Source organism: Sinocyclocheilus anshuiensis, unplaced genomic scaffold (assembly GCF_001515605.1).
Source record: "Sinocyclocheilus anshuiensis isolate Anshui unplaced genomic scaffold, SAMN03320099.WGS_v1.1 scaffold223, whole genome shotgun sequence".
NCBI classification, from domain to species: domain Eukaryota; kingdom Metazoa; phylum Chordata; class Actinopteri; order Cypriniformes; family Cyprinidae; genus Sinocyclocheilus; species Sinocyclocheilus anshuiensis.
The window spans coordinates 704,701-719,319 of record NW_015548214.1 but is presented as its reverse complement, the minus strand read 5'-3'; the positions used below and the strand labels follow the sequence as shown (position 1 = coordinate 719,319).

Genomic DNA, 14,619 nt, shown 5'->3' with positions numbered 1-14,619 from the left:
AGCTCATCGGTTCTCAAATCGGACGTGTCCGAAAGAAACGGTTCTAGGTTCAGTATACTGGTGATCCGAAAACCGATGCAGCCGGTTCTTGACTCGAGAACGAGAATCAGCTCATCGGTTCTCAAATCGGACGTGTCCGAAAGAAACGGTTCTCAGTTCAGTGTACCGGTGATCCGAAAACCGATGCAGCCGGTTCTTGACTCGAGAACGAGAACCGCTCCAGCAGTGGGCGTGTACGTTCATTATCCGGCTTGCTGCACACATGCTGCTCTGCGTGTTCATCTTCAGTTCTCTCTTCACAGCAGTTCAGTCAGTGTACTGTAATGAATTATGAATTACTCTGGGATATTGGTTTATTTAGACTCAGAGGGAGTTTCAGCCACGTTAAAAATAATTTAAGAGCTTAGACGGCGTTTCAGTACTTCCCCGCCCCTTGCCAAAGCAGCAAGTTCCGCCTGCTCCGGTTTAGTTAAGGATGGCGTCAATATTGCCATATCAATTTGAGCCGGATTCAGACCCAGAGAATATTGAACAAGAGAATCGCGCAGAACCTTTGCACGCACTGATATTGCAAGACATATTAGAGTGGTAACGTTATTGTTGTTTTTTGGCTAAATCACGTTTTAGATAAAAAAAATTACATTTTACATTTTAAATTAAATTTAGATTAAAAATAACTGCATTCACTATGTACAGATAAGTGCATATGTAATATTTTTTATTGTTATTTAATTCTAACATTATAACATGGATTGCAGTGAAACTGTTATACAGTTGAATTTATTTATACCATAGTCCAGTGTTTCCCAGGCGGCATATACTGAATATGCAAACTCATTCTCTGCCAGCAGGAGGCGCTGTTGGAGTGGTAGAGATCAAGGTTTGAGATCAAGGAGTGGTAGAGAATCACGGCTGTACACAAAGCAGCGCTCCGCTCAAAACACTGCTTTATCAGACATTACATGCAAGATTAAATGAAAATGACATTACATTTTCTGAAGACAGTCGGTTTCTTTCAGAAATACAGTGATATAAAAACACCCGCACTCAATGTATGGGAAACACTGTAGTCTCATAATTGAAGTGTAAATTCTGCAGATTACATCATTGTCCAGTATTGTATTGTCAGCAATTTATTATAAAAACGTTTTCATACTTGTAATATACATATTTACATACATAATTATTCAGGTGCATGTGTAATAACTTGCAAAAACTTGAGGCTACAGCAGCACTTCTTCATCGTCTTGTCTGATGCACTCAACCAAGCATTCTAACCACGACCTCGCCCCTCCCCACCCCCCAACCAGTTGAATTTCCATAGGCAGGAATTATTTTAATGATATTCTAATGGACCGCTTTGTGACATCACAAAACTCGGAAAACATCGCTGTAGTCCAAACGAGCCGTTCGTTGTAGTTCTTGAAAAGGGATTTTTAAAAAACGAAATATCTCCCTTTGGAGTGGACTTTGAGATTTGTAAGTTTGAAGATCTTTTTTATGCCCTAACATACACACTACACACTGACTACAATTCAAACAGTGAAAAAGCATAATAGGACCCCTTTAACCTATTTAACAGGTAATTTAACCCAAATTATTCCAAGCTAAGTGTACACATTTATTTTAGTCTTTGGTTTGGGCAATAAAGCAAACTGCATGAAGTTTTTAAAAGTTGAAAGTATGAGATTTATTCTTGGTCATAATTGAAACTAGCTTAGAGAAAAGTACACAATTACAATTTACACAGTTGCTCAATAAGATCCAACTGAAACTAGAAAACATTAAGTGAAGCAAAGTCAATGTATTGTATTATAATGTATTGTTAAAAAGCATGACAAAGCAATGCATTGTATAATTTATTGCATTATTTATTACAAGTTAGGTATCCATGGCTAATAATTTTTCCCCCCCAAATGTGTACAGTATATACGTGTGTATATATATATATATATATATATATATATATATATGCTTGATATGATTTATAACCAAAAAAATGTCCCCATGATGTCAAAATTGACTGGTATCACTATACTTGTGTATTACTATACTTTGGTCCCCATAATGTAGTGAATACCAGTGCGCGCGCACACACACACACACACACACACACATATGAATACACCATGAATACACCATGAATAAATGTAATAAATAAAGCAATAATTTTTTATTTTACTTTTTATGCTTCACTTATTGTAACAGTACTTTGAAATCTGCAATTTTATAATGAGTTACCTGTTCAGAATTGAGGCTCTGTTGTTTTTCCCACAGTTGTGACCACTTACAAGTGAACAAGTAGTATATGAACAAGAACAATATTATAAAAAAAAAATGTATCCGTATTTTGACAAGTTCTACATGTCTTGTTGAGTTTTGACAGATGTCATCCTCCAACAGGGCAAACAATCTTGATCATGTGTCTGTTTACGCCATACAAAAGTGTTTAAGACACTCTGCATGTTCGTTTGACAACTGCATAAAATACATCGACAGCCCATTCAATCTAAATGACACTCAGAAAAAAGGTGCAAAAGCTGTCACTAGGGTGGTATCTTTTCAAAAGGTATACTTTTGTACTTTATTTACCTCTACAGAGTGCATATAAGTACCTTAAAGGTACTTAAATCAATGGTACATATTTGTAGCTTTTGAAAAGGTAGCGGCCCAGTGAAAGCTTTTGCACCTTTTTTCTTTTCTGAGTGTATGGTCACAAATGTAACCTATGAGATTAATTAGGTTTTAAAAGTACAGTGCAAGTCCTGGGTCAGAAATGACACAGCAAACAGGCAATGTGCCTCGGCTTTAAAGACCATATCGGTGTATTATAGCCCTGCTGACAGGACCATGAGAGGAAACACGTTTGAGTCGTAAATGAATGCAATATACTACACAATGATTTGTAATGGATACTTTGGTTAATCCTTCACACTTGCTCATTACCACCACAGGGAGTTAAGCACATGTCGTGCATTAAATGCGTGTAAAGGCAATGTGTGTGTTTGCAGTCTTCTTCTCCCAGTGTTCTGCTTTGCATGCATTGTGTCTGTAAGAAAGGTTTTTTTTTTATGTTCAGCTGATGTTTTCTCTCAGCTCATGCCTCACTGGATGTTTAAGATATACTGTTTTTTGCTTTAAACCTTAACAATGGGTTTTCCACAGATTTTCCTAATGTAATTGTCATAATGGGTTCATAAAGGAATATTTGGACCCTGACTATGTGTTTCTGTCTCCCTGACGTCAAAGTTTTTAAATCTTTTCAGACGGTATCAGAAACTGCAGAAGATAATGAAGCCTTGGTAAGCCCCTCCCTCGAGCTGGATAACCCCCCTGTCACTTACCCTCTAATCTCCGGGCCGAGCCTCTGCATGATCGGGCTCTGGCCTCAGTGCTCAAAACCAATCAAAGCGATGGGAACACTTGGCAACTGCTGCAGTCACTACAATTTTTCTGATGATTTTATGGTTTTATTTGGATGTTATTTCCATGTAACCAAATCATCTTTCTTTCTTTTGCATGTGGTGTTGGGCAACATTGGTGCTTTAGGGGGAGCTTTGCACTAACCTTTGGGAAACTTTTTTTTTTTCTTCTTCCATTCATTGACAAGGTTATGTGCTCACATTTCCATATGATTGCAACACCCACCATTCCTCTTAAAGTTTATCAAAACACTGCTTGTTGCTTAAAGTCCTGTTGCCTAGGATCCCTCTAAAATTATTTGTTGTCATAAACAACAAGTGACCTCAGCTAAACTCATATATCATGTCACATTTCATGTACATTTCATTTACTCAACACTAAATATCCCTTTGTGAGATTTCATGATCTCTCAATGTCACCATGGTAATTATTTGTAGGGTTTTGCCCAATTCCAGCTGCAAATACTTCCTGCTCCCAGTGGTACATTTATGAATTGCTGTTCAAACTAATGTCTTTTTATTATGAGGTCTAACTTACGCTGTATTAACTCCCTGCTGCCCTCAAACACTCAACACTAAGCTCAATGTAGGCAACTTTATTAAGTCTTTTCTGTTTCATGTCTAGGGCTCTGCCTTTTATGTTCTGTAACAGTTAAAATGGTATTATTTGTATTGATGTTTTTGCAACTTCAGACCTCTTGACCTGAAGTTATTTTTTTCCCCTCAAAAGCAGTTTTTTTCCTATGCTGTAAATTGTACTTTTTGTTCCACCTGTATTTTAATGATGAGAAATAATGAAAAGGCATGAACTGAGGTATTTGTGACGATAGGGGGTAGTGTTATTCATTTTAAAACCAAAATCTGAACCTAGAAAGCTGTTGCACATACAGAGTGCAATCTGTATGTGCAATCTGAGTGCAATTTTATGTGCAATCACGGCATGCTACAGTACAGATGCTGTTTATAGAAGTTAATCCAAAAATGAAAATTAAATTCTGTCATCATTTACTTACTCCCATGTCGTTCCAAACTCTTATGACCTTTTTTGTGGAACATAAAAAGAGATATTTTACAGAGTTGTCTGTTCCACAGGTGTTCTTATTGTTAACTGAAACTACAACTAATAAAATCGTTTTGTTAATTGAAAGCTGAAATAAAATATAAACATTAGAAAAACTTGATATTAGAAATGTTGCTTTGGAAATGAAGTGAAATAAAATAAGTACTGAAATTACTATAACTAAAAGTGAAATTAAAGCTGTATAGAAATATTTAAAACAACTAGAAACGAATAAAAATGCCCAAATCACAAAAATAAAACAAAATATAAAAAAAGCTGTATATTAATAAAATGTATTATTAAATGTAAATGTTAAATTAATAAAATATTAATAAATACTATAAATTAAAAGTAAATAATGCTGAAATTGCAGTGTAAACCAAAGTATATGTAAAGTATTTAGGTAAAGTATATTTATAGTTAGCTATGTGTAGGTTTGTATGCGTTTAAATCTGTAGCACCTGTGAGTCACAACATTTCATTTCTTTGTATGTCTCTACATACAGTGGAATGACAATAAAACTCGCTTGACTTGATTTATTAACACTGTTCCAGAAAAGAAAGAAAGTCATAGCGGTTTGTAGCAATACGAGGGAGTAAATTATCACACAATGTTCCTTTTTGGGCGAACTATCCCTTTGAGTTGTATTTAACCTAAATATTCCTTTGAAAACTAGCGTATTTTGTTGTATGTTCAGTCATCATAACTGTACTGTCCCAAACAAACTGCTGCATGATACCACTGATCATTTCTGCCAGTGTAATTCCACTGCTGCTCCTGCTGTCAAACTCTCTGGCATTCTCTGCTCTTCTGAAGGACAGGAGCATCAGCTGGATTGACTATATGTCCTCCTGTTCTTCAGCTGCACCAGTACTTGATTCCTCTCACTCTGTAAAGCTGAGGCTTAGCTGTTCTTTCAGTGCAGGTGAGCGGTAGAGACGTGGCTAGTGGCTGTTGTCTTGTCTTTTTTAGCTTTGGTGACCTGCTCTCCTTCACACTGACGGCTTTCGTGGAGCTCATGGACCATGGCATTGTCTCCTGGGACAGCTTCTCTGTGGCCTTTATCAAGAAGGTGCGTCCACATGGCTATCCGTGGAAGTCTTTCCAGACAATGGATGTTTCCATGATTAGGGTACCAAATACAGTGGGTACGGAAAGTATTCAGACCCTAAATCTGCAAAAATGTCAACAATTCTGTGTTTTTCTGTCAATATGGGGTGCTGTGTGTACATTAATGAGGAAAAAAAATTAACTTAAATGATTTTAGCAAATGGCTGCAATATAACAAAGAGTGAAAAATTTAAGGGGGTCTGAATACTTTCCGTACCCACTGTAGGTTGCTGCTGAGATGCTTGTGTTGACCACAGACCTTATTTCAGACATTTAACCAAAAACCCATTTAAAAACCCACTGACTTCGGGATGATTGAACCGGAAGTGCTGAATGCTAGTTTCTGAGTTTTATGTCATCCCTGCAGCAGCACTCATTTATTTTAAAAATAAATTTATTTTTTATGGTCTATAAAAATAAAAAAAAACGTTTCAGAAAAACTTTTTATATCCATTTTAAATGAGGTATGCATTGTTTCCTAAATCTGGGGGAGGAAAACAATAAAATGCAAAACAATAATACAAACATATAAATTACATATAAAATAAAATACAATTGTTAAAGGGTTGTGACTGAGTTGAGGCTCCAGCTGAATATAATGTGTTAGATCATTAAAACTGGCTATTATATTAAAAACATCATGCTGTATTTTGATAACACTCTAGCTTTTAAACATGCATTATCCAGATTTCTTTGCATCCTTTTTAACCAATCAAAGCACCTGTCACTTCATCCTCAGATTGCCAGTTATGTGTGTAAATCTGCCATGGACACTGCTGTACTCCAGAGGTCTCTAGCCATCCTGGAATCAATGGTGCTCAACAGTCAAGATCTCTACCAGAAGGTGGCTCAAGAAATCACCATTGGCCAGCTCATCCCTCATCTGCAAGGGTATGGATAATTGATGGCTCTTTGCTATTGTAGTTGTCAAATTGAGATGATTTAAAGGAAAAGTTGAGCCAAAAATGAAAAATATCATTTATTTGTGCATATGGCATTTTAAAGTTGTATTGCTTTTTATTTTTTGTGGAACACAACTTTAAAGTGACCCTATTATGCCATTTTTAAGGTTACTAATATTGTTTTGGGAGTCTCCTACAATAGGTGTACATGCATGCAAGGTCAGAAAACGCTTTAGTTTTTTTTTAAATATGCATTTAATATCACCTCATTTTCCAACGATTCTCAAACGATTCATTCGAAGCAGTTCTAAGATTCAATCTCTCTAAATCCCTAATTTCCGTGAGCCTACTCTGCTCTGATTGGTCAGATGGCCCAGTCTGTTGTGATTGGTCTACCGCGTACAGCGCGTGTTGGAAACGATACGCCCATTGCCATAGTTCTATATTTTGAAGGCTCAATAGAAAATATAAACATCTGTTATTTAACAAACTTACAGGTTGTGATTCAGTGGAGCCAGCCGGTTCAAATAGAACATAGGTGGGAATTATGCAAATGTGTTACCCCGTGACATGTAGGCACCACAGAAGTGGGATACTAATGACTCGTTTAGGCTGTTCAGTCGATTCTTTCTTTTGGGAGACAGTAACTTTATTTATCGTGCACTTTCGGCTTTACAACGTTGTTTGTTTACATTCACATACAGCTACATTACACACTGCATGAAAGGCAATATTCAAAATGGCATAATATGGGCACTTTTAATAAATTTTTAAGAATGTTCATGCTGCTTTTCTCAATATGATGAAAGTATTTAGTGACTGTCAAAATCTGAAAGTTAAAAAAAAGCAACACATTAATGGACCATATAGCCGATGCAGCCCCATTTGAATATGTACTTCTGGGTGTCAAGCTTTTGGAGCTTAACAAACCTTAGTTACTGTATGCTTTTGTTGTAAACGATGACAATTTTTGGTGAACTATACCTTTAATTGCCACTCTTACTTTTTTTTTTTTTTACTCTCTGGGAACAGGACAGATCAGGACATTCAGACTTACACCATCGCAGTGATTAATGCGTTGTTCCTCAAAGCCCCTGAGGAGAAGAGACAGGTACAGCACACACGCAAACCCATTTTCTCTTTTTTTTCCATTTGTTTGTTGTTGTCTGGACTAAATAATGACACAGTGTCTTCATCAGGCAAGACGTGAGAAAATGTCAAGCGAATCACTTCCATGTTTATCTCAATTTTTGTTCTAACAAGCTGTGACTGTCAATAGCATCACACAACATTTGAGTCATTTTAATCACCCAAATTGAAATCTCATTGGTCTAAATTCCTACTCCACATTGCTGCACATTAAACATCAAACATATTCTGATTGGCTGAGATTCTGTCATGCAGCATTTTTTAGTTTCAGTTTGAACCTAAAAACCTGGTTAGGAAGTTCTGTTTGTGAAAAATCAGGGAAATATGTCACTTAATTTGGCGTTATTTTGTTATTTTCTACCTGTATGTGCATGAGTGTCTGTTTATGTGTTTGTAAGTGGCAGTTTTTCAACTTTTCCTTTCATCCTCCACCCATATTAAATGCCTTGTTATTCTTGATAGTGGAGTGGGTAGAACAACAATCCTTAAATTTGCACTCACATTTACATTGCTCTGTGAGTTTTTGTGGGCAAAATCCAGTAATTTCAATAGGAATCCATGCAAATATCGCAATGGGATTGCATGTTGGTCATATATGTTTTCTATTTGACCAAGAGAAAACAGAAAGATATGTCAGAAGACATGTCGCTCTCCAAAGATATGTCAGAAAACCTGACCATGCAAAATGAAAGACAGACAGCAAGTCAGACAGAGACTCCAAGTGTTCTTATTGGGCCGTGTGTTTTCCCAGGACACCTATTTTTGTATATCCGTCAGGTAGTTGGACAATTTATTGTGTGGTTAAAAAATTGCTTACAGCAGCTTTAAGTAAGAGAGAGTGACTATAGAGTCACAGCGGGCTCGTGTAACTGCCTCATATCCTAAATGTCAATGTACAGTTTCTCCAGGACTGTTTTGCTGACCTCTCATTTCTGTGCCATTAACAAAATGCCTATGCTTTCTCTTGCTTCTCTTCTCTTCTCTTTTTCTGTCTCATTCTCTGTCTCATTCTCTAATTTCTTCCCCTCGCTGTGCTCATAATGGTAGTTTGATGAGGACAATGTGAGCATCCTTGATTGTCCTCTTACAGTAAGTGCTCTCTAGTTGAGGTGAACCATCTGTAGGTGATTTGACTGAGATGTTTCATATGTTTGTAGAGCTATACCTTTTGAAAAGGTTATTGAATATGTGTGTGTATGTATATGAGTGTGCGAGAACTAAGGTGACTGAATGTTTTGCTTGATTGTAGGAGATGGCCCACATTCTAGCACAGAAGCAGCTGCGCTCAATCATCCTCAGTGTAAGTGCACAGTATACATATTACGAAAATAGTAAGAGTAGTATGGCAGTTTGCCAGTCTGAACATAAACATCTCTCTCTGGTATTGCTTTCTTGTAATTGATGCAGCAAATATCAGAAAATATCATTTTCTTCAAGGCCTGGGAAACTAGTTAGTAGTAGTAGTAGTAGTGGGGTTGTTATTATTTGCATAGTTTCTTTCACACAAAAAGTGCAGATCAAAGTACTTCACAGGTCTGGATATAAAGCAAAAGTGATGTTTTAGAAAAGGAAAGTAATACTGTATCTCCACAGCAGTGCAATGTTCTCCGTCTGTCTAAAATTCTATTTCTCTCTTGTTTGTCAGAATGTGATCAGGAGTAACAAACCCATAAATGATGAAATGGCCCACCAGTTATATGTGCTACAAGTTTTGACCTTTAACCTTTTGGAGGACCGCATGATGACAAAGATGGATCCTCAAGACCAGGTGAACCTCTGTCTATAACTGTTCAATGATAAAGTTCAGTCCTGCTTATTATACAGCTGCTTGGCAAATAAATGAATGGACATTAAATATTTGTTTTGGTTTAATTATTTTATTATTTTGACAGAAAGTGTGATATGTAAAATATGTAGCTATGTAGAAAAGTAGTTGCTTGGGAGAATGGGCTATTGTTTAGTAGCCATTATGTAATTATATTTGATGGCAGAATGTTGTGATTGAGAGATCAGAATCAAGCTGTGTAATAATAAGGTTTCATACCTGTGTTTGTATAGGCTCAGAGGGACATCATCTTCGAGCTGCGCAGGATCGCTTTTGACGTTGAGTGTGAGTCCAACAACAGCGGCAGCATTGAGAAGCGCAAGTCCATGTACACCAGAGACTACAAAAAGCTGGGCTTCATTGTAAGTTTTCATACAAGACATTGTAATCATTTTTGTTAGCTGTAAATAGACTGGAACAAATAAAAATGTTATATATATATAACAATCTCAATTAAATAGCTGTTTGAGGAAATTCATGAACAATGAACAACCGGAATTGTTTGACATTTATTTATTTAGCTAAAGCAGTTTGATCCCAAATGATGTCACTATCATTGCATAGTTCAAAGCATTGTCTGAGTCCCTTGAAGCTCGGCTGAGTTCAGAACATTCAGAGCTCTTTGATCAAATTTGTTTGACACATTTCACTTTAACAGGATATCCGGCACACTCTCCTTTGCACATCAGAACAGGTCACCTCGTCAGACATGCCCAGATGGCAGAGATGCCATCAGTCAATCTGTCATATTTTGACACTATATTTTTTTCAGGTGAAATTGTCAGTCAGGGTTCAAGCAGTGACATCAAGTACTGGGCAATATGAATTAAATATATATGCTATTTAATTTTTATTTTGTTAAATGATTGTGTTGTTAGTATTATTATTATTTTGTTTTTGCTAGTTTTCTGTATAACTTTTCACTCAAATTGTAATTAAAAAAATAATAAAAATAGAAGCCTTTTCACTAGTGGTCTTTAGCACCCCACTGTATTTCAAGTATTATCAAAAGGTTGAAAAAAATATTTTATGTAAATATATTTTTAAAAGTACATATTTGTAAAATAATATTAATAATATAAATTTAAATAAATATATATATTTATATAATAAATAAATTAATGAATTTGTAGAAGAGCCTGCTATACATTAGTAGAGCTTGAGAATATGAAAGCAGCAGGAAAGCGGAAGTAGAGGCCGAGGCAGGTGTGAAGAGGAGTAGAAGAGGATTGCGGTCAGTAGCCTGAAGGGGGCAAGACTGCAGTTGTCTTGTGCTCCTAAGCCCCTGTGAGCTTCTGAGGTTCACTAAGACCCCTTTCACAGTGCCGTGTGCTGTCTTAAGATAAGACCTTCCCTAAATTCCTCCTGCGGTGTTAACACCTCCTCAGATTACACACACACACACACGTTTTCCCGTGCCACCAATGTCAAATGACAGGTAGCTCTGAGGGTCAAGACACCATTTTCACAGCGTTTTAGGAGAAGTGTGGAGTTTGTTTGTCTCTGTGATTTGCTGTTAGGGAGCAGTGCAGTATGTGTTAAGACAGCAGTGTTGCTAATGAGGGCTGTGTTCCAACTCTCTCAGGGCATTGTCACATTGATGGATGGGAAATTGGTCTCCAGTGCCCTCACCACAGACGTGTTTTTAAGTACTGTGCTCTGCCAGTGGACTCTGGCGCTGTTCAGAATGGAATATTAGTGTTTTGCATAATCTGTACTGTTCAGTATATATTGTATACTACAGCATGTTCTATATAATATACTATATATACACTATTGCTCAAAAGATTAGGGTTGGTAAAATGTTAATATTACAGAAGATTTCTGATTTCTGTTCAGAAATATTGAGAAATGTTGCAGTTTCTGCAAAAATCTTAATTAAGCAGCACAACTGTTTTCAACATTGATAATAATAAAAAAAATATTTATTGAGCATCAAATCAGCCTATTAGAATGATTTCTGAAGGATCATGTGACAATAAAGACTGGAGTAATGATGCTGAAAATTCAGCTTTGCCGCACATTACAGGAATAAATTACATTAAAAAAAACATTAAAATAGAATACAGTTATTTTAAATTGTAATAATATTTTACAATATTACTGTTACTGTATATTACACTTTTGAACAATAGTTTGTTAATAGTTTATGTTGACATCCCCTGTCATTGTATAGAAAGCAGCAGTTCATAATATTTCTTTTTGTGTTCCATTGGAAAAATGAAAGTGATATGGGTTCAGAACAACATAAAGTTGAGGACTGTAAATGGTGATTTTGGAATTAACTACTCATTTAGCTTCATTTAACATGCTGTTAACTAAAGATTTAAAGGGGTCATATGATGCTATTTTAAGGATCATTATTTTGTGTATTTGGTGTAACAGAATATGTTGACATGCTTTAATGTTCAAAAAACACATGACTTTAGTCTTTGCAACTTTACAGATCTTCTTTATGCACCAAGAGCTTGTAACACTTCAAAGAGAAAGGAAAACTTGAAATCGCATCATATGACCCCTTTAAGAAGAGGCCCCCAAAAAACTTTGGTATTACTTGTGGTCCTTTCGTCACTTACAGTATGAAAAATTAAAGATCAAGTTGAGTGCATTGCATTGTGGGATACAGAATTCAGCACAGCTCTGGTTACATGCTGGTTATTTTGTTTCATGCATGCAAAAACTGGCATCCTTTGCACAGTATATGTATTCCAAACTGCAAACGTACAAAGTACGTACATACCCTCTGGCTCTGTTTCTCTCTATTTGTTTCTTTGTCTCAAAATAAACCATGTTTTTACTCTGTGTGGTTCCTCTATTCAATGCCCCAGACTCACCAGGGTCCATCCGAAGGCAAGAACTTTCAAACAGTGTAATTGGCAACTCTAAATTCAGTCAGAGAGCCACAGAGCCCTCATCCTCAAAGGCAACCATCTCATATTTTCTGAAAAGCACAGATTAGTTTGAAGTAGATGGTCGAGTAGAGGGAGCAGATATCGCAGTCCTAGCATTTGCAGAAAGCTTGCTGGGTCTTTGTCATCCACCGGGGATATGCAGGCCTGTTTCTGAAGCACGGACTCTTTCGGCAGTTTGTGCAATTGTTTGACAATTTGACAATTGTTTTATTTTTACTCAGCTACTCAGAATGCCATACGAGACTCTTGCCCTGATTACGATGCGAGTCATGGAGTCACTGCTTGTGTTATTGTGTGTTTGTGTAGAATCACGTGAATCCTGCGGTTGACTTCACTCAGATTCCTCCTGGGATGCTGGCTCTGGACAACATGCTGTATTTCGCCAGGCACCATCAGGATGCTTATATCAGGGTAAGACATGCTCACATTACGTAGGTGTAGAAATGGGAAAATTCTTTAGATTTATAATCTGTTTTATTTATAGTCTGACTAGTGCTCAATTAACGCCTCTAAAGCCAAGTGTTACCTCACCGCTGAAGTCATGCTTTTACATTAAAAGGGTGAGAGTGTGAGTGTGAGAGTGCTGGAGCAGAGTGAATCTTAATGGTAGATCTGATTTTGTGTCTGGTTTCTCTGCTGTCATTGCTTAAAAAAAAAAAAAAACTTTTTCACTTATTCTCCTCCAAAATGTGTCATCTACCCCTCTATTCATGCTCATAGACTCAGTAAGGAAAGTGAAGTGGTGTTGACTGAAGACATTTCTTGTGTCCTCGCATAACTCTTTAACTGTACTATTCCACTTCACTGGCCTCCACAGCTGCGTTCTGTGACTCTTCAGGTCATCGCTGCTCTTAAGCGATACCCTGATAAACACTAAAATACACTCAGTTCTCAGCATACACTCCAGTGCCCTTACATTTAGCACTCTACAGACAGTTTTTTTTAGCCCCCTCAGCACCGGGTCCAGGACAACAACCCCTTCTAACCTGAAATGCAGCTTACAACCCTGTTTGCTGTTATTTTTGTTATTTCTAGCAATAAACAGAAAATAAACATCAAAATTAAAGAGATTGTACATCTAAAAATGAAAATCGTTTACTCACCCTTATGTCATTCCAAACCTGTCATTCCAGTCACTTTCTTTCTTCTGCCAAACACAAAAGAAGATTTTTTGAAGAATGTTTTTGTCCGTACCAATTAAAGTCAATAGGGTCCAAACCAACATTCTTCAAAATATTTGTTGTTTTGCAGACAAAATAAATTGACTATATTTTTGACTATGACTATAAACTATAAAATAAAATAATCAAAATAAAAAAAAAATTGAATAACTATGAAAGAATGAGTAACAAGATTTACAAATTTAGCTTAAATTAAGCTATTCTCTCTCTCTCTCTCTCTCTCTCTCGGAAGTCCGTCAATTCTGACGTGGACGATACATTGCTATTGATCATTCTTAGAGTGGGCACATAAATGACTGCGGAGACCAAACTCTGAGCCGCAGATGCGCCCACAGTAGGGATGTAACGATTCACTCAACTCACAATTCGATTCGATTCACGATTTTGATTTCACGATTCGATTTGATTCACGATTTTTGTGAATCAAATTTTTTACAAAATGAGATTTAAGACAAATTATAAATTAAATGTGTCCTTTTATTTTTGCTTGGAAAAAATGCTGCACGTTTCTTTGTGAAATTGAAATATAACACTATAATAATATACTAATATAGCACTTGCATTTCTCTTTTGTTGGTTTTGATTGCTTTTATTGTCATCATTTGAAAGTCGCTTTGGATAAAAGCGTCTGCTAAATAACAAAATTTAAATATAGGCTAATGTAAATGTAAATAACAAAACTAAATTGAAATTTTAAAACAAGCCCCAAATCAAATAAGTAACACAAATAAAAAAGTCTCTTCATATAAACAAAATAAGGCTTTGTCTGTGCTCTTTCCATTTGAAATTAGAGGCAACCACTGCATTTTAAAAATGATCCAAACAAAGATGCTGCATACATGCAACATGAACAGTTTTTAATCTAAATTAGGTTGTATAATTTCGAAATTTTAAGCAAAAACAGAATGATTTGACTTCAGTTTTGTGAAACTATACATACAAAATATCTGCATGAAAGCTGAGCTGAATGAGACGCAGATTCACTCTCTGCCAGCAGGTGGCGCTTAAAGCGTTTCCTTGGTTTCCGCTGTAAACAAAGCAGCACTGCACTTATGAA

At 36.4% G+C, this 14,619-nt stretch overlaps 1 protein-coding gene across 5 annotated transcripts in view; it reads left to right on the top strand.

Moving 5' to 3' along the window:
* The window catches only part of LOC107653845 (engulfment and cell motility protein 1-like), a 106,346-nt gene that overhangs the window by 47,472 nt on the left and 44,255 nt on the right, over window positions 1-14,619 (top strand). For 2 of the 5 annotated variants that reach the window (XM_016440697.1, XM_016440698.1), the window contains exons 7-15: window positions 3,267-3,302; window positions 5,456-5,555; window positions 6,333-6,484; window positions 7,528-7,606; window positions 8,692-8,733; window positions 8,894-8,944; window positions 9,290-9,412; window positions 9,703-9,831; window positions 12,688-12,792. In XM_016440697.1, the coding sequence (XP_016296183.1) occupies window positions 3,267-3,302; window positions 5,456-5,555; window positions 6,333-6,484; window positions 7,528-7,606; window positions 8,692-8,733; window positions 8,894-8,944; window positions 9,290-9,412; window positions 9,703-9,831; window positions 12,688-12,792 (817 nt within the window). The remainder of the gene's footprint in view (window positions 1-3,266; window positions 3,303-5,455; window positions 5,556-6,332; window positions 6,485-7,527; window positions 7,607-8,691; window positions 8,734-8,893; window positions 8,945-9,289; window positions 9,413-9,702; window positions 9,832-12,687; window positions 12,793-14,619) is intronic. The other 3 variants (XM_016440699.1, XM_016440700.1, XM_016440701.1) reach the window with 3 other exon arrangements.